This window comes from Populus alba, chromosome 13 (assembly GCF_005239225.2).
Source record: "Populus alba chromosome 13, ASM523922v2, whole genome shotgun sequence".
Lineage (NCBI taxonomy): Eukaryota > Viridiplantae > Streptophyta > Magnoliopsida > Malpighiales > Salicaceae > Populus > Populus alba.
In genome coordinates this window covers 8,476,256-8,496,485 of record NC_133296.1, presented here as the reverse complement: position 1 = coordinate 8,496,485, position 20,230 = coordinate 8,476,256, and the positions used below count along the sequence as shown (strand labels likewise).

Sequence of the window (20,230 nt, the reverse complement as noted above, 5' to 3'; positions counted from 1 at the left end):
TTTGCATAGGAAAAGGTGTGTTTTTCTTCTCTTTTCTGGCTGCCCCTCTTTCTTTTCTCTCTTTCTTTTTAATTCCTAGGAAACCCTAATTTCTTTTCTATAAAATAGTTATTTTCTAAATAAACAATTTACATTTAAGTATTTCAATAACTATTTGCTTAAAAAAAGAAGATATAGCCTTGCATAAAATCTTCAAACTTTGACTTTTAACTTAGAGGAGCTAAATTGCTAAAATAAAGACTTGGATGTCATTTTGGATGCTTTTAGAAATACTTTGAACTTGTTTCTTCACAAAACCTGTTTACTGGCAGAATTCATATGTCATCTTATAAAAATTATATCTGTCTCATATGAGATCCTTTTCTACTAAAATTTGGTAGACTGATAGGTCTTCGAGTTAGGAATCCAAAAAAATTAAGTTTGCATCTAATAGACTTCTGAAGCTCAAGATATTCAAGTAAGAATGGATGAAGGTCAACATTGATAGAATGCGAGATTAGTCTCTAAAAGCTGTGATTTTTATGCTCTTTCTATTTTTATTTTTCTTGCAATATATATATATATATATGTATGTATAGAAAGCTATGAATATTAGCTTTTTAATGTCATTGGAATCACTTCATTTTAACCTCTAGAGCTCAAGCTCTCACAAAACATCAACTAGACATCAAATTTATCAATTATCTTCAAACTTTTTTTTTAATCTTTTATTCAAAAGTGCCTTCAAAACATAAAATAAAGAACATCAAGGTATTTTATATATAAAATAAAAAAAAAATTAAATAAATATAGATAAAAATTATCAAATAATATGATTGCATCACGATGTTATATTCCGTAAATTTGAAGTTTTGTTTTATATGGTGTTATATTTTCATGAAAAAAACCATTTCTTTATCAATGGTAGATGATGTTAGAGGGCTTGACTTGCTGGCAATCTTCTTTAATTGATAGTCTCACTACTGCTTTGCTGTTGTTGCTTGTTTAAGGGTTTCCTCATAAGCTTGATTACGCTGGCTTATAAAGATATCCTATTGCTTGGAAATTTCTTCGGGTTGCTGCTGCTGCTCCTGGCTGTCTTTGTATGTTGCTGGGGTTTGCTGCTGGTGGACATTTCATGTGTTGCGTGTACTTGTTGCAGGGCCATCTTATCCATGGTTATTGCTACATCTTGATTTGAGTCATATGGATGCCTCCTTATATGTAGTTGCTTTTTCTGCTACTGTATCTTTGGTAGCTGCTGCAGAGATCTCCTTTTGCTCCATTATGTTGATTCTTCCTTGCTGTGCAGTCTCTTTTTTGCCGATTTCATGTCCTGATGTAAGGTGGCTTGTGCTGCTGATGCTTCTTTGGAAGTTGATGCAGGGATCTACTGTTGACCTTGATTTCAGTTTGGACTGGAGTTTTGGGTTGTGTGTGGGGTCTGTTCTCATTCTAGTTTTGTTTATGAGGCATTCTGCCTTGATCCTTGGTTTATATTTCTTGTTCTCCAAGGATTTTAGTGCTACCTCTATTGCTATTGTCAGCCCTGGTGCAGTGGATAGCTTTGGACCCGGTTTCATACAAAAGATATGTTGGGTTATACGCTTGTGGATGGCTGGTCTTTCCTGGGATCTGTCCCATCTATGTGTTGTCTTCATTGCTTTGTGGCTGGCGGCTGCAGCTATTGTTGTTGACTCCTTACCGTGAATGCAAGATTAGTCTTTGAGGTCTCGGTCATCTTTTTCTGTTGTTTCACTTAGTGTGCTTACTAACCTCTCTAGGAAGCGTTTCCTTCAGCGGCTATTGTATCAGCTGAAGTATTTGCTTTGTGGTGGTTGCCTGATTGTTCAGGCTAGATCACTTTTGAAGGATCGATGTATGTCCTTCCTTGTGTTTTCTTTCTCTTTGCTTCGATGGATGTCACACCAACTCAGCTATATATGATGTAGCTGCTCTTCATGTTCACTGTTGCTGTGCTGCTTCCATTTGTTGGTAGCTGAGTTGGTGTTGGTTGTTCAGCCATGTGTCTGATCGATATGGCTGGCTTCTTACACAGTTGCTTTTTGAGCTCTTCAGCTGGAACATGTTTAATTTGAAGCCTCTCCAGGCGGTGCTTCAACTTTGCTGCGGCTCCTCTTTGATGCTCCAAGCCTCTGCTGGTTTCTGTTTGTAGCTGATCTCTCATGGCCTCTTTCTGTTGGTCTGCTGTGATGATTATGCTTCGGTGCGTTTCATGTTTCCATTCAGGCTGGTTTGTTGCTGATCTACTTCGGGGGTTTGATGATTGAAATCTTCTCTATTTGGCGGCCTTGGTTCTAAGTCCAATGCTTCGTCTGCTGGAGTCATGGATGAGCTTCCTTCCTTTGACCGCGTACGGTGGCTGCTGCGGTTGTCAATTTTTGCTTATATGGATGAATATGGGCTGCTCCTCATCTTGATATATTTTTGATGTGATGCTTCCATTACTTGGTGACTGTGGTTTTTGGTGTTCATCAAGCATGCTCGTGTATGTTCTCTCTTTTTGCCTGTTGGTTAGGTTGTGCACCTTCTTATTGATTAGGTTTCTGGGTTAACCAATGCTGGTTGTTGTCCCTCATGGCCTTGCATGGCCTGTTTCTTCATGGAGCCTGTTCCTTTTAGTTTTTGCTGTGCAAGGTTAGGTTGACCTTGTTTTTGATGGCTATGGTGTAATTAGGTTTTTTCTTTTTCTTTTTTTAAGGGAGCTTATTCCCTTGAAGTTTTTTCACTTATATATATATATATATATACTTGTATATTTTAACCTGCTAGTTCTCTAGCTTTCTTGCTTTTTTATATTTTTAAAAAATAAAACAAATTGTTTTATATTTTATTTTATTTTTTCTATTGTACAAAAAAAATTGCTTTATCTTATATATCATTTAACTGCCAAATATAATTTTATCCCAGTCTTATTTTTTTTGTTTTGTTTTTATTTTTTTTTGTTTTATCTCATATATATATATATATATATATATATATATATATATATATATTAAAGGTCTTATCCTAATATAGAATTAAGGTTTTTCAGAAATGAATATCTATAATAGATTAGATTTATATTTTGTAATGTATTAAAAACTAAATTTAAATATGAGTAAAAACCCGACCCATAATGTCTCTTAGAAGAACATCTTTCTCTAGAAATTGCCTCTCCCTCTCCTTTTATCAAGAGCGAAATTTGCGTCGGTTTTCTTCTCTTCTGTGCTGTTAGTGGTTGCTATTATTTCTGCTAATCCAATCCTGCTTCCCATTTATGGTTCTTTAGACATTAGATACATATACACAAACACTCCCTCTCTCTAAACATTCAATCTCTCTCTGTCTATCCATTTTTCTTGGGATGGTCTTACCTCTATGAATGCATTGTTTTTGTGCCCATCAATGCTTCTTTACTCTTTTGAAATTTTGTTGCTGCCCAAATAGTTTGTTTTCTTTTTCTTTTTCCTGGGTCTCTTGATAAAAAAAAAAAAAAAAAAACACAACTTGATCTGGTCAAATATTGCTCTTTATGGGTGGTTTAGGGATGATTTGAAGCTCAATTTTATCAACTTTGCATTGAGTAAAACATATATATTCTCTTATGATAGATCTTATAACATAGATCTGTTCTTTATGAAATATATGCTCTTTTGTAGTATTTTTTAATATAAAATGGAAAGGACGGGAGTGAAGATTCTTATCCCTTATCTCTAGTGCTTCGTCAACACCAAAAAGGGTCTATAAAAAAAACAACTTTTCCTTGTGTGTGGGTAAGTAGAAAGCTTTGGATTTCCCTTCTATTTGGATGCTTCATTCTTTTTTGGTGGATTGCTTAATCAAGTGCTCCTTGTTTGAAGCCAAATCTAAAGCTTTATTTCTGTATTTAGGCTGTAGAATTCCAAAGGGTTTTCTTTTTCTGAGGTTTACTATCCAGTTGAATTTGGTTGATTAATCCAACCATTCCTAAAACAGTTTTTAGGATCTTCACCAATCAGTTCTTACGGGTCCTCCTTCTGAAAATAGTGGTTGTGATTGTCTGGCTGGTCTGGAGTGCATATCAAATATCATCAGGGCCCTCAGGATGGGGTCCTGCTTGTCTGCAGAAAGCAGGAGCCCTCGCCCTGGAACGCCTTCCTCTCCTGCCTTTGGCGTCAGGAAGAGGAAGAAATCTAAAAAGCGTCCGGGGTCTCGAAATTCTTCGTTTGATTTTAGGAGGGAAGAACCACTTCATAGGATTCCAGGAAGGTTGTTCTTAAATGGGTCTAGTGATATCGCTTCATTGTTTACCCAGCAAGGCAAGAAAGGAACTAATCAGGATGCTATGATTGTTTGGGAGGTTAGTTCTTTCTTCACATTCTTCTGTTCATTAAAGGATTATTCTCATTGAAATGCTCACAATAATAATAGAAATTTGCAATATATTTTAATCACCTTAATGTTTCGCTTCTTACCTCAGCAAAATAATTATAGTTTGTTCTTTTCTTGAATGCATTGTTGCTATCTCGATGCAGTTGCTTGTGCAGTGAACGTAGTAGTAGTTAATTAATTATTCCGCTTACAAGTCAGTCTGTCATTCTTTTTTTAAGAAGTAATTACTTGTAGCTTCTCTAGTGTCTTTCTTTCAGTATAGTAGCGAATCATTGAGTTGTTTCATGAAATTTCGCATCAATGATAAAAATAAAAAACAAAAAACTGGACACCCTCTATCTATTTGCATTTACCATGTTGAGCCTGAGTTCAGAAACAAAAGATTCCGCTGATCCCATTCGTTAACGATTCCGCTGAGTTCAGAAACTCTCTATTTGTTTTGATCTATCTTACCATTATCCTGTTATCCTTATTGGACAAGGGTTTGTTCCTGTAAGGTATGTAATCAATCAATCAATTGTTTCCTTGTTGTGACTATTTCTTACTTTCATGTGATGTGTCTATATTGAAAATGAAGCATATCCTGCTTCTGGTTGGTCTGGATTAATTGTAGTGAAACACTATCATCAGTTCTGGGAGCATGACAATCTCTGCAGGTTTATGCCTGTATGCACTATGATGGAAACTTTAATGTTTATCTGGTAATTAAAATCATACGATGAGATTGAATAGATCTTCATTCTTGTGTTGTAATGGGCTTATTTTTGGTATAGTTTATAAATTTGTGTCATTGCCATACATTAAATATTTTTCCTTCTTAACTTGGATAATTGTACAAGCTATGTATATTTTTTGGAGCCTGGCTATTATGCAAACTCTATTTGTTTGTTTTTTCTTCGATGTCATCTAAGTATTTCAGATTAAGAACTGCTAATATTATCTCTGCCATGCAATATTGCTGGTCTCTTCTCTGTATTAGAAGTACAATGTTATTTATTCTCCGTGCTTTAACCTGAAATCAAAGAGAAAAGAATAAAGGAATAATAATTATAAATGAAAATAAATCACACCCTTTGAAAATAAATCTCACTCTTTGAAGCTTTGTACACTTCCAGAATTTTGGCTCTAGGACAGATGCAGTTTTTTGTGGTGTTTTTGATGGCCATGGACCTTATGGTCATATGGTTGCTAAAAGAGTGAGGGATTCTCTCCCCCTGAAACTGACTGCTCATTGGGAAATGAATGCAACCAGTGAAGCTGTTCTCAAGGAGATCAGCCTTAATACCACAGGGAGCATGAACTCTGAAGACGCTTCCTTTATATCTGCTGATGAAGAACCTAGGGCCTCTGTTGATCTCGAGGATGCTGAGAAGTACCCGGAAAATTTTCAGACTCTGAAAGAGTCATTTCTGAAGGCTTTCAAAGTCATGGACAGGGAACTGAGGGTGCATGCTAATATTGATTGCTTTTGCAGTGGGACAACAGCAGTTACTTTAGTCAAGCAGGTTTCTACTCATGAAGACCTTAATGACATATAGCATACTTAGGATCTTAAAATTTTGGGGCTTAGTTCTTGATTATAATTGTCTGATGTTTGTGTAGGGTCAATATCTTGTCCTAGGAAATGTTGGGGACTCAAGAGCTGTACTTGGTACAAGGGAAAAGGATGATTCTCTTGTTGCTGTTCAGTTGACTGTGGATCTCAAACCAAATCTTCCAGGTAGCTCCCATCTTCATTCTCTGTCCATAATGAATCTTTCCAATTGTATCTTTTATTATTATTATTATTATTATTATTGTGTATGCTGTTGGTGTGCTGTGAGGCCAGGAGTTTTATTAGGCAGGAATGGTTTGTCCATCACTTACAGTTGATGTTGTTGAGGGAGAGAAATGGAAAATTCTTATGTCCTATTTATGGATATAGCTTTCCTTTTTCTATCTCCATTGGTACAAGGAAAATCAAGACATGCAGTAGAGTACAAAATCCTATGCTCTAACATGGATTATAGACTTGCATATTCTGATACATAGTTCAAATGTTACCAATATTCCTTGATGATCTAGATAGCATTGGTGATTTGATTTGTGTGTTTGATCTGTGGTCCATTCCTGAAGCAGAACACTGACAATTTATGTTTTCAAAATTTGATTGACATTGAATCACATTTTGTTCTATTTAACTAAATATGATCAAGAGAAAAGCTGAGGGAGCATGATGATTGATGACCTAAGATATCCTATGCAAAGAATACTTGTGTTGTAAGAGAAAAATGGTGCCATCAATGGCAGTGATCAAGCATATGTGTGGTATAAATTGCAAGTGAAGTTTGTATAACGGACAGGACAAGGAAGAACTAAATGATCTTGAATAGATACTGGAACTGCATTAGTCCAACCACAATTGATTTGCAGGTAAATTACTAAAAGGACAGATGGCTTAAGGCTTAAAGGATGTCATTTTAGTGATCAACATCCATCCTAATTTCCAGTCCCATCTTTTCTTTATAGACAGTTGCAATCTCAAATCTTCCTGCATAAAAACTATCAAATTGTTTTGACAGCAATACATGAATGGTTGTCAACTGGACAAATGTTTGCCAAATAGAGCTGTGTTAGCATGTTTGCCGCTAGTGTCTTCCATTTTTGTTGGCTACTGTTTTGGAACATGTGTTTACTTGCTATATGCGTCTATGGTTTCATTGCCCAAATCCCTAAACCAAGGCGATAGAGAGAGCCCAGGGGCTGTAATCCATGGTTTTCAATATCTACAGTCTCGTATCTGAATTTCAACAATAATATGTTTCATGCTGCTAACTACATGGCATTGTTTTCCATTATCAGTATGTAACATCTGTGTTCTGTGGCACAACTACTGTGGCTGCATCTGCAATTGAAAACTGTGCTGTAATCAAATTTTGTAGTTTTTACTATCCTATTTTTTTGGGTCTCCTACAGCGGAAGCAGAAAGAATTAGAAAGTGTAAAGGGCGGGTTTTTGCTCTTCAGGATGAACCTGAGGTAGCTAGAGTCTGGCTACCGAATAATGACTCCCCTGGCCTGGCCATGGCACGGGCTTTTGGAGATTTTTGTCTAAAGGATTTTGGTCTCATCTCTGTGCCTGATATATCTTATCGGCACTTAACTGAGAAGGATGAATTTATAGTGTTGGCAACAGATGGGGTAAGAGCCATTCTTATTCTTTAGATCATTCTCCGTTTACTGTATAGTCCATGAAACTAACGTTCTATCTCTCATCAATGGGATCTTTTGCTGTTTTGATTTATTTTAGATTTGGGATGTGCTCTCGAATAAAGAGGTGGTGGACATTGTTGCGTCAGTGTCGTCACGTTCCTCCGCTGCTAGAGCCTTGGTCGAGTCAGCAGTTCGAGCCTGGAGGTACAAGTATCCAACCTCCAAGATTGATGACTGTGCTGTAGTTTGCCTCTTCCTCGAAACGAATGATTTATCTACTGCTTCCAATATCAAGGCAAATGAACAGCTTGCTTCAGTGGACCAAGCTGACAATGGCAGGCAGAAAGAGGATGATCTCCCCAGTCTAACCTGTCTGGACCGCGCAGGAGGAAATGCAGAGGAAGATTCCACAAAACAAGATGAAATGCAATTAGAATGTGGAATAGAGTGGTCTGCTCTCGAAGGAGTCTCTCGTGTTAACACCATGTTGAATCTACCAAGGTTTGTGCCAGGAAAAGAGGGGAAGAAGGCCGCAGGAGAGGCAAAGACTCGGAAATGATAGAAGGAAGGTGTGTGTGTGTGTGTGTGTATATATATAATGGATTTATCAATTAATTTCTGTTAATGTTAGGTTTTCTACAGAAGGGGAAAAGATTGTTAGGGCCATTCTCTGTCTAGGGTAGAATTGGAATTTTTGTAAAATCCAACTCTCCGTTTATTTTTTTTTCCTATTAAATTTTATGTGACCTGTTGGATTTTGTTGATAATAATCTGGTCATGGTGAAGCCTCCTTCCTTCAAAGTTTGAATTTCTTTTTTTTAATCATATTCAGAAATGGACTCCTTGGAGAAGATTTCACCTCTCTTCTTGCGGGTTTCTATTTTATTGTTTTTCTTTTTAGTTGTGGGGATAAAGCAAAGCAACGTTGTTTTGCTTCCAACCATTTTTGCCTAATCTGAGATGGAAATTATTGGAAGACTTGTGATCTATAACCCAATTTTGTACCCTAATTTCTTTTAAGAAAAGAATTACATTTTTTTTTTTTAGTGCCATTTCTACGTGTTTTCATGCTTTTTAATATTTTTGTGAGTTTCAAGTTAAAAAATAAATAAATAATAAACAAAAGAATGGCTGAAGAAGGAAAAAAAGAAAAAGCAAAAATCTTAAAGTGCAAGTCGGATCTCTCATGTTATCCAAACTTGTATAATTTGGATTTTATTCGAAGGTTAATCCAGTGCTGATGAAAGAATCTACCTTAAAAATCAATCCACGTGCACCTCTATGAAAGATGATAAACCTAAACATAAATCCATTTACTCTCCTTTTATTTCCTAACATCTCATCTCTCCTCCTGACAATCCATGTTTTCCTCGCTAGTGACAAAGCAACTTGAGTTACAGGGAATCTCTTGTCTCCTCATCTACACAATAGCTTAATAAATCAATAAATTTGTAATATTTATATTATCTGACCCAATTAAAATAAAATATTATAAATGATAGTGAGTAAAAAAATTCATAAAATAGATATCATGAGTCGAGATTTTAAAAACTTGCGCAATCTGAGCTAACCCGTATATTTTATACTCCTTTAATTTTAATATTTGATAGTTTATGGATTAAACATTTATTTTTATTTTATTCAAAAATATTTTGGTTCTAAAATTTTTATTAGTGGATTTTCTATTAGATTTTTTTAAGGTAACAAAAAAAAAAAATTATCTTTTTGCAAAAGGAGAGGTGAGTAACTAGAATTTAATGGTAGTGAAGACATGAAAATTAGACCTAACATTAGAAGTGTTATGACACATATAGTTCATATTGTGGGTCTACCTCTAAATGCAAACCCATGAAAATTATTAATATAAGCCGTGAATATTTGTAATGCTTATAAAAAAATTAGCCTAACCTATGAATATTTTTAATATTGATATAAAAATAATAAATTAGCCTAACCTAATATAAAAAAATTAGCCTAACATGTGAATATTTGTAATATTTTATATAAAAAATAAATTAGCCTAACCTAATATATCCAACCCGCTTGAATAAAAAAAAAACAAATGGGTCAAGTTTACAAGTTGTAAAATATCAGAAGATGGGTTGAATATAATTTTAGATCTAAACCCGACCTAGCTATATCCATGAACACCCCTAGCTGTAATCATCGCTAGTAGCAACAACTTTGGCTAAAAGAATAAAAAAGGAAATGATAAAGATACATCTCGATCTTCCTCATCAATTGGCGATGATTGACACCACCTTCATTGATGGTTGAAGAGGTCAAGAGGCATATGTTCAGCCTAAACACACACACCAATAAACATCGACAAGTGCGGTCAAACGCCTCCACCGAGTCCATTTGTCATTGCATGTAAGCTCTCATGCCTACTCTAGTTCTCATTTCTAGTATGTTTGTCTCCTTCTAAAATTCATTTATAATTATTTAGGTAATTTTCATCGTGTTCTTTTGTAATTTTATTTAATATTGAAGTGTTGTGGTCATACCATTATGTGATACCTGAAGGGTATAATGTTTTCGAGGAGCTTGTTAGAGTGATGTAAGATTAGTGGTTAATAATTTTGCAAAGAAAGTAGGAGGAAGGTTTTAGAATTTATTTGATTTATTTAGGATGTAAAGATTTTTTTTTACTGTGAAATTTATTTTTTGTTGATTTCATTGAAATGATTTCCCAGATCATTACAAATATGATTTTCCTCGATGCATAAGGGTTCCTTAAAATTATTTCTTAAATTGTTATCAATTTGATTTTTCCTTGTTATGAGAAAATTATTTAAATGGTTTCTGAAATCATTCTCGATTTGATTCTCCACGTTGTACATGAGTTTTTTAAAATGATTTTTCATGTCATTGCTAAAATGTTCTCTCTTTTTTTCAAGTAGAGTTCTGAACTATTTTTATGATTGTTAATGACCTGGTCATGTTTATTTTTTAGCAGAGTTTTTAAATGATTTTAATTCATTGCTGAAATGTTCTTTCTTGTTTTTCAAGAAGAGTTTTTAACTATTTTTATGGTCGTTGTTAACCTGATCTTGTTCATTATTGTACAAAGTTATTTGTTATAAAATTATTCCTTCTTTCTTTTAAGCAAGGTCTTAAATTGTCGTGTAGGGTTTTCAAATGATTTTTTTAATTCATCATTAAATTGTTCTATTTTTTTTCAAGTAGAGTTTTGAATTATTTTTAAGTCATTCCTAGCTTAGCCCTGTTCATTTCAAATGATTAATAAATTAGTTGTTGAATTGTTTTTGCTTATTTTAAACAAGTTGTTTGTGAATTTAACTCCTTAAACTAAACTATCACCAGTTTGCTTGTTTCAAGTCATTGCTCTCTCTCTCTCTCTCTCTCTCTCTCTCTCTCTCTCTCTCTCTCTCTCTCTCTCTCTCTCTCATGTATAAGTTCTATAGATATGAATTTAAATTAATGCAAGTTGATTTTATTTCTTCTTCTTTTATTTCAAAATCAATCCTATATTATTTAAAGGTGATTTGCAAATTCTTTCTTATATATTTTTTAGACATATCTTTGTTTAATTGCTTTGTGTTTTGTTTTCAAACCATATTGCCTCTTTACCAATTTGATTTGATTCTATGTTCAATATAAATATGACATAGATGGAACAAACACAAGAAAAACAACCATCATAAGAACATATAATTATGCTGAAAAAGGATCACATATAAAATTTTACTATTGAATATTTTTGTTTAGTAAGCTATGATAGGTGGGTTAACCTCATCCGTATTGATGGAAATATAAACGACTATATAGGGATATTAAAGATGTGTCTAGACACAATTATGTGTTTTAATGATGAAAACTTGTCTTTAGAAACATGTAAAAATGGTTGATATGATGGGAATATATGAAGATGGTGGATTATCAAGCTCTTCATGCAAAAATAAATAAATTAATAATAACGCTTCTTCATTGCTTGTATTAACTATTTATCTAGTGCAATAAAGATGATTTTATGTATGTTTTTCTTTAAAGATAAATTCATTGATTTCTAGAATATATATTAAATATTATCTTACTAGACATGTCAATCTATATATTGCCAATTGATTTTTACTTAGAATTTAACTATAATATGAAAAAAACTACCTTAATTAATCAAGAACTAGGATTCTAGACCTCAAACTCTAAGAAAGGGATGTCTCTTCCAAGAAGCACAATCATGTAAAAAGAATAAGAGTTTAGGGAAATAAATTGTAGGAGTTTAAATATACTAAATGACAAAGAAAAAATATAAATCAAAACAAGAAAAACTATATGGTGAAAAGAATAAATAAATTAAATAGTAGAAATTGGATATGTAGAGTTGACCATTATTTATAGTAGTATATGGCCCCATTTATATTTTTATAGAGTTTGAATCTTATTTACATAGGTAATTCTAATTCCATACAAATATCAATATCAAATAAATATGTTTATTAAATCCTAATACAAACAAAACTCTTTTCAATTGAAAGTTTAATGATTCCTAGGCTAATCTTTGAATTTTGATTAATTATTATGTTGAGGACTTCACTCTAAATAGAATTGTATATTTAGTTTATCCACACATATTTAAACTCTATCAATTAATTACTTTCTCTTTATTGAAAATAAGTTCTGGTTGCTTGGTTGATTGTTCGACTACTCTTTTAACTTTTCTAGTTAATCAATGACTCTTCCAACTTGGTAAATTCTATTGATTCACAATCGACTTCAACTTTCTTCCCTTATTTTATCATGAACAATCATTATTCTTTATGTTTGACAAATGTATTTTTATTTTAGGTGTAAATAAACTTCAACCCGATATTTATTTAATGTCTTGTTTACATAACTGAGAATAAATGGTCCTAAAGCTATGGCTCTATCCTCAACTAATGCTATTATTAGTTAAACTAATGCCATTATTATCTTTAAATAGGTCTTAGTTAGCGTTTTGACCTAGAGAAAATCTAATATCGATCTACAAACTAGTGTAAAAGGAAGGTTATATGATTATGTCAGGTTGGAAAGTTCTATTTTTTACTCACTTTTTAATAGAGTGTATATCTGGGTTGATACTAAAATGTCTTTGAATTGAGCCATTAGGACTTGTGAGGAGGCACAAAGTTCCTTAAATAGTATAAATATAACTTTTTTTATTATGTGCATTCCAATGGTAAAAAGCTATTTAGAAAAGCTAATTATATTTTAATATATTTCATGTTAAATTAATGAAGTAATATGAAAGTTAAAAGATATAATTTAAAATTAAACTTAAAATTTATTTATATCAATATTTTTAATTTTCAGTTTTATATGTTACTGTTAAAAATTTAATTTTTTAAAAGTAAATTCAAATTCAAACTTTGAAAAAAACCGCCAAATTTTAAATTTTGATTTTCAATTTTTTTTAAATTCATGCTTTGAAAAAATGACCACCACCATTTAAAATTTTAAAATTTTAAAATTTTGAAAAAATGACCGCCAATATTTTAAATTTTAAAATTTCAAATTTAAAAAAATAAATGTCAACATTCTAAGATTTCAAATTTTGAAAAAATAATCCATCTATAAATATTCTCATATACCTTAACATTTTTTCTCATCATTTCATTTTTTTCTCTCCAATCAAAAATATATTTCATTAAAATTCATCATGAATCATTCTAATTTGAATTTTTATGATACTTTTGATTTTGATGATGACACTTCTTTGTTTGCTTTTCAAGTTGCTACTGCTATGGTTGCTGAAGAAGAATCGAATAATCAAGGGTGAAGAATAGGGTATCGTGGCTTTATTCTTGGTCACAATATTGTCAATCGTAATGAAAGAAAGGTGAGTTAAGGTTATATAATGATTATTTTGCTGAAAATCCTAAATTCACTGAAACTCAATTTTGAAGAAGATTTAGGATGAGTCGTCGTCTTTTTCTTCGGATCGCAAATGCAGTGGAAGCTCATAATTCATATTTCAAACAAAATATAGATGCTCTTGGTGTTCTTGGATTATCTTGCCTTCAAAAGGTAATTGCAGCTCACAGAATACTTGTATATGGTATTCTTGTAGATCTTACTGATGAATATCTTCAAATTGGAAAAAGCACTGCGATAGAAAATCTTCGAGCCTTCGTCAAAGCAATCGTAGAAGTTTTTGGTGATTGGTATCTAAGGGCACCAAACGAGGCCAATATTTATCGATTATTATCAATTGGAGAGCAGCGTAGATTTCAAGGGATGTTAGGGAGCATTGACTGTATGCATTGGAAATGGGAGAAATGCCCAATTGCATGATTTGGGATGTATACTAGTCATTGTTATGAACCAACTATAATTCTAGAGGCGGTGGCTTCACAAGATCTTTGGAATGTCTGGATCATTAAATGATATTAATGTTCTTGATCGGTCACCTATCTTCGTTGCACTTGCTGAAGGTTATACTACTCTTGTCAATTATAAAATTAATGAGCATGAATATACAATGGGATACTATTTAGCAGATGAGATGTATCCTAATTGGTCAACTTTTGTTAAGACAACCTCAAGGCTATTAAGAGCAAAGAGAAAATATTTTGCAAGTAAGTAAGAGTATGCAAGAAAGGATGTGGAGCGGACATTCTCGTTTTGTAATTGTACATAGACCTATTCAATACTGGGATGAAGAAACACTTGAAAATATTATGAAAGCTTGCATAATAATGCATAATATGATTATTGAGGATGAACGAGCAATGAACTTTGAATTTGACCATAAATGTGAAGTCAATTCCTTTATCTCAGTGTCACATGGTGAAATACCAGAACTACATGATTTTCTTCAAACTTATAATCGAATAAGGGCTAGAGCAACTAGCTCTCAACTACAAGAAGATTTAGTTGAACATTTATGAGAACAATATAGTAACAAGTGGAATCATTAGCTTTGAACTTCTTATGTCATCATAATTTTCAAGTTTTTTATGTTTTTTTTTCATTATGGTTGTTATCTTTTAATTTAATTAATCCTACTTATTGTTGTTAAGTGCTAGAAGAACTTCAATAAAGTATTATGAATTGATACCACTTTTATAATAATATATTTAAAATAACCAAGAAATTTATAAATATTTAATTAAAAATACATTACATTAAACAATAAATAAATATAGTTAATTAAAAATACATAACATTAAACAATAAATAAATCTAGTTAATTAAAAATTTAAACCCCTCTTTTGCATAATTTCTAAATTTCTATTTTAAAAATACGCTGCAGAAATTGGATCCAAATTAGAAATATCCATTTTCATAATTTGTTCTTCTTTCTCATTCTTGTCCAATTCTTGTTTCTCTTGACTTTGTTGAATCATCATAGCTTGTTGCTATAATATAACTTTTCTGTCTTGTTTCTTCTTATCCGCAATTTCAACTAGAGTATCCCTGAATTGTTGTAAGAGATTTGTTACAGTTGTCTCCCCAACTTTATCTTTTCCTTGTTTACATTTTATGTCGCTCCTTTGCAGCCTTCTGACCAATTGGTCTATCTTGATAAATCAACGGTTCACTATCTTCTCATGAACTAACAGAATTAGGGATAGATGGAGCTAATGAAGTCGAACTTGCATTGATATGACTTTTTTGTTTCTTGTTTGACTGTTGATGTTGACTTTCACGCTCAAATTATCATTTGGGTTCTTTTCTTAAGATAACCCAACAATGTTCTAGTTGAATCGTTTGTCAACGTAAGAACCATACATTTGTCGAACATCATTAATCTGGTTAGTAAAAAATTAGAGAAATTAAATAATGTTAAAATATATGTTAAACAATTTAACATGAAAATGAATATTAAAATTACCCTTAATTATTCGGTCATTCTACTTTGCTGACGATTTTTAATTTGAGTAACAAATCCAACAAATTTACCAACTTCTCTATTTATTTCTTGCCATCTATTCGAGATGCTTCTTTGGAAATGATTATTCAAGTTTCCTCCATTCTCTACAAAGAAAGCATGTACTCAAGCCCAGAACTGTTTTGTTTGTTGTTCAACTCCTGTAATTGGATCTTTGCTTATATTTAGTCATGTAAAGACAGGTAAACAATCTTCCTCTAGTGAGAAGTTTTTACTTCTTTGTGATTTTTTTATTGTATGGACATTTAAATTTGAGTATGTTAAGTAATCAATTAATTGATTAGAATAACTTGGTTGAGAGAGAATATCTTCTTACTCACTCATAAGAAAGTTGGTGAAAGAGCTTGAAAATTTGAATCCATCTACATAAAAAAAAAAAAAAAAAAAAAAAAAAAAAAAAAAAAAACCCTCAAGTTAAAACCTTTTAAGAGAGTGTAAAATAAGCACACATTCAATGTCTAGCAATTTTGTAGCTTACATACATGTAAATTAATAATAAACATTGCATCTTATTTGTTCTAACATTACAATTTGACTATTTTTTGGAATTAAAAGAGGATTGATATATTGGTTTAATTGCATTTTTAACAAGACAAAATATAATTAACCTTAAATTAAAACATACAATCAAAAATAAATTTTAAATATGTCACTCTATATTTTTATCAATATCAGCTACTATTATTACTTTTTTTCAATTTTGTCAAAGATAACAACATAAATAAAAAATTGTTTTCCTTAACCCATATCAAAAACATAAAATAACAAAGGAATAAAAATCATCATAAATATCAAATTAAAAACAAAAGGTCTACAAAATCAAGAGATATTAAAGAGAAAATAGAAAAAGCTTTTAAATAAATATACCTTTTAATATCAGCTAATTAACACAACCAATGTTATTAATTAATCAGAGAATAATTGATTCTTGTTTTTCTAAATTTGAGAGAAGGGTGAAGCACAATACAAGATTTAATAATAATAATAATAATAATAATAAAACAAGTTTCTTTCCTTCTGCTTTTAAAAAAAATAAAAAATTGTTGATCAACAACTATAAAAATAGTCGTTGGCAATGGTAACTTTATTTTAGCTATTTCTACATAAACATGTAAAAATAACTTTTCACATATTGAATAGCCATTTTGGTTATTCTTTTCTCTATTGTGTTAGAGTTATAAAAAAAGATATAAAAGTTAAAAATACATATTTTTAAATTTAACTCTTCATTTGGCTCTCCGGTTAGAGATGTTCTTAGGCCCTACATATTCCTCAACCATGCATTCTAGGGCTTTGCTCATGATTACCTAGTTGAAATATAGGACACAATCATTGAGATTTGGGTAACAAGTGATTAGGGAATATCTTGGTTGTGCATAGTTATAAGATGTCATTGTTGATTATTGTAGTTTTTGCAGATAAAATTAGGGATTTTTGGAGAGAAGTTGAAAAGCTAAATATTAATCATTGTATTGAACTAAATTAATTAGCATGTCAGTTCCTGTGCAACTCTAAGTAATGCATCTAAGCTTTTCATCTTCTCTCAAAAAATGAAAAGCTAATTAATTTAGTAGCATATTGATTTTGTTATTTTGCTATGTTGCCATGCAAATGATCAGCTATAGATTAACAAATTTACATTGTAGTGATCAACAGTAATGCTCTGGCGTAATACTATTTAGTGGGTTCTTATTTTGCTATGTTGCCATGCATCTCTGTCCCTTTACTGATTTAATCTCCTGGCCTTGCAAGCAGTGCATATGAAGTTTCAAGAAACACTACTCAATACTAAGATTATCGGGAATACCTTCGTTCTCATGTTTTGAATTCTCAAAACTTGTCGAATAAGGAATTATTCAGCATATTGGGCATAGTACTCCTCTCTTACAAATAGGAGTATAACTTCTAACATACCTAATATGTCAAATAATTTGAGTATAAAATAAATACAATATATTAAAGACAAGTTGCAGGTATCTTGGAACAGAACTGAAGGAACAAAAAACATTTAGGCACCCAAGGTGGAGGACATAACTTTCTATGTGGTTATAAGGCAGTAATCACTGGCAGATTGGTACACTATACAACCCAAGTTTGATCTACAACGATTAATAGAGGAACATAGGCGAGGCAGGTCTTACAAGGTTGTCCTCAAGAACTGTACCACAAAATATAGGACTGCCAGAAATAGCGCAATCTGGTATGCATCTCTTTGGAAGCTGTCATCCCTTTGAAAGAACTGTATATCCAAACAGATTATATGACAAATTAATTAAGAATACTGGACCAGGAGACGACAAATACCATGCATGTTCAAATTTTTAAAAGCTGTTTTTGCTCGAAGCTAATAGTAACACTTACCTTTGTTGGATCACCAGAAGGGTCGGGATATATCTCCAAGTTCTCCTTTTTGGACGACGGACGGTTTGTCAAGCTTTTCACAAGATCAGATAAATCCTTTCCATTTTCAATTGTAGCAAATAATCTACGAGAAGTCCAGAAAAAAGCCTGACCAATAACTGAAGAGGCTGACAAATCCCAGAACTCTTCGTGCTCAATCACTTGGCCACTGATCTGGTTTACAGTGAACTTGGAATGCACTTTAACTGTCAAATCTCCCCCCACACCAGCAATAAAAGATTTGGGCTTTCCTGTTATTGTCCACTTGATACTCAGGATACTTGTTGACAGCATTATCATTTCTTGTACAGTCTACGACAGTCAAAGCATGCAGAACTCACATAAATTAAAGGGAAAACAGTACAGAATCATACAATTTTAGAACGTGTAATGGCTAGTCAGAAATGTAAGATGAACAAACGTTATGCTTATAAACAAATCAGCAATCTGTTTCCCGATGAAGTTGTTCGTGTTGTTTATTTAATTGTGTTTTTTGAAAAATGCAGATGAAGCCAAGCATGTAAATGTGGCTCTCAGTCTGATATATTTATGCATACTACCATGTTTGACTAAATGTAGAAAAGGAGTCTTCGAGCAGCGACTTTAAGAAAATGGTGACCATGTACATGGGACAGTTGTAAATGGTAAGGCAGGCCCCGACCAGACGACAGGTGAGCCTGCATGTGTGTGCCTGTGCACCTGAACGGGCACCTATGCGCTGTAGTGAAAACAGAAGACCAGGACGAGGCAGAATGCTACGCCGTATTACTATTGTAAATATAACAGTATGTGATATAATGAATGAAACGTTCCGAATTTGCAATAGAGAAGCACTCTCACCACAGAAGGGTTATCTAGAGCACCAGTTGCCCAGAGTGGTCTCTTGTATTTCTCACGACCAGTAAAACTTCTGAATGGATCCTGCAATTACTAATAAAATAGAAGTTCCAATTTACTATAAGCAAAAGAATCGCAAGAAATTATGTTTGAGAATGCAATATCCCACCATCCCACATAAAGAAAATGTAAGTTTCTAGCTATTTATAAACAAGAACATTTGTAGATTTATCATGTGCTGTTCTATTGAAATAAAATGTTATGAGATCACTTACGAGCCAAAATGAAAGACATAATTAATAACCCATGTATTTAGTGATTTTCATATGAATTGACTGAATTATTTCTTGTCTTCAGTAAAAATTCTGCTCTGGTTTTGAAGTCATATTATATTACATTCCCTAATGGCAGACTGCTCTGTAACCAACTGCAATCACAAACATATGACTATAAATACTGTGCTTTTCTCTGAGATGGTTGCATTTGCAGCTTGGTGTATTCCATTTCAAATATAACTCAACTCTCAAAAGCAGTTTTCTTGTGATTTGGGTCTCTTTTGGCAAACGAACCAATTAGGCCTCCGTTTAGCATTGCTACTTCTGTCGACCTTTGAAATTGCAGTAACTAAGGTTACAGTATTCTTCTTTTACATATTATGCATCAAACTAAAAGCCACTTATGGAAATTACTTTTCTTTTTTTGGTTATCACTCAAAGTTAAAAATACCTTTAAATTCATAAGCCATGCCAACATTACAATCAAGACCCCACCAAGCTCTGGCAAAACCGTATTTCATTTTTCTTGATACAAAAAAGTGAAAGAATACCTTATATCTGACAGAAACTGCGAAGGTTCCAAGGGCACGATTGCCTTCACGTAGTTCGAGGATATCACGTACAAGCTGTCTGGCTGTCGATTCCACCAGTGGGCTACTGATGCACTCGAACTCATTGCAAAGCTCACCAAAGTCCATTCCATCAACTATCCTATCAGCTTCAGAGCTTTCATTGGCAGGCTCAGCTGGAGACAGTTCAGTCCTACTAGAATCATTTGTTACTGCATGTAGACATTATTGAGTTTAATTTGTTGATCAGTAAGAAAATCAATCCTTTTTTCTTCCTACATATTTATGTATGTGTTTGTGTGAGCTTTTTCTTGCTAGGAAATTAAAGAGGAAAGAGAATTAAGGCTATGTACCTCTCAGTATAAAGGGGTGGTGAAGAGAGGATGTAAAAGGCCTGCAGGTGAAGATAAAACGATTACTACTTCGGCAGCATTGACGGAGAAAGCTACCAGGAGTGGCAAGGGAAGTGGTTGAGGAGGCTGCAAGAGCAGAGGAAACAGAAGCATTCATCTCTTTCCATTCTGTTTTCTAGTGCATGTGAGTTGGTTTGAATTAAATATGGAGCCTGTTCTTTTGTTTTTCTGTGTACGATATAATTTTGTGATTTTATGGATAAGGTTTGTGATCTGAAGATATGTACTGCACTTGGGTTGGCCACTTGTTCTTGAGGTTTCAGGCTCAAAATTTGCCACATATATGCACCAAGTA

The 20,230-nt window shown here is 32.8% G+C and overlaps 3 protein-coding genes across 3 annotated transcripts; 2 read left to right on the top strand and 1 right to left on the bottom strand.

Annotated features, from left to right (window-relative positions):
- The first annotated feature begins 3,116 nt into the window (after positions 1-3,116).
- LOC118040555 (probable protein phosphatase 2C 33) lies at positions 3,117-8,345 on the top strand. The gene is made up of 6 exons (XM_035047514.2): positions 3,117-3,755; positions 3,873-4,321; positions 5,469-5,858; positions 5,956-6,073; positions 7,309-7,532; positions 7,642-8,345. The coding sequence occupies exons 2-6, from the start codon at positions 4,067-4,069 to the stop codon at positions 8,101-8,103; spliced, it is 1,449 nt and encodes a 482-aa protein (XP_034903405.1). The 5' UTR covers positions 3,117-3,755; positions 3,873-4,066; the 3' UTR covers positions 8,104-8,345.
- A 5,118-nt stretch (positions 8,346-13,463) lies between these two features.
- Positions 13,464-13,841, top strand: LOC118040608 (uncharacterized). Its single transcript, XM_035047580.1, has one exon. The coding sequence runs from the start codon at positions 13,464-13,466 to the stop codon at positions 13,839-13,841; it is 378 nt and encodes a 125-aa protein (XP_034903471.1).
- Positions 13,842-17,371: 3,530 nt separating this feature from the next.
- LOC118040564 (uncharacterized) lies at positions 17,372-20,137 on the bottom strand. Its single transcript, XM_035047525.2, has 5 exons — positions 19,876-20,137; positions 19,505-19,734; positions 18,682-18,762; positions 17,803-18,153; positions 17,372-17,680 (listed from the first exon to the last, which is right to left on the bottom strand). The coding sequence occupies exons 1-5, from the start codon at positions 20,030-20,032 to the stop codon at positions 17,579-17,581; spliced, it is 921 nt and encodes a 306-aa protein (XP_034903416.1). The 5' UTR covers positions 20,033-20,137; the 3' UTR covers positions 17,372-17,578.
- Positions 20,138-20,230: the final 93 nt, after the last annotated feature.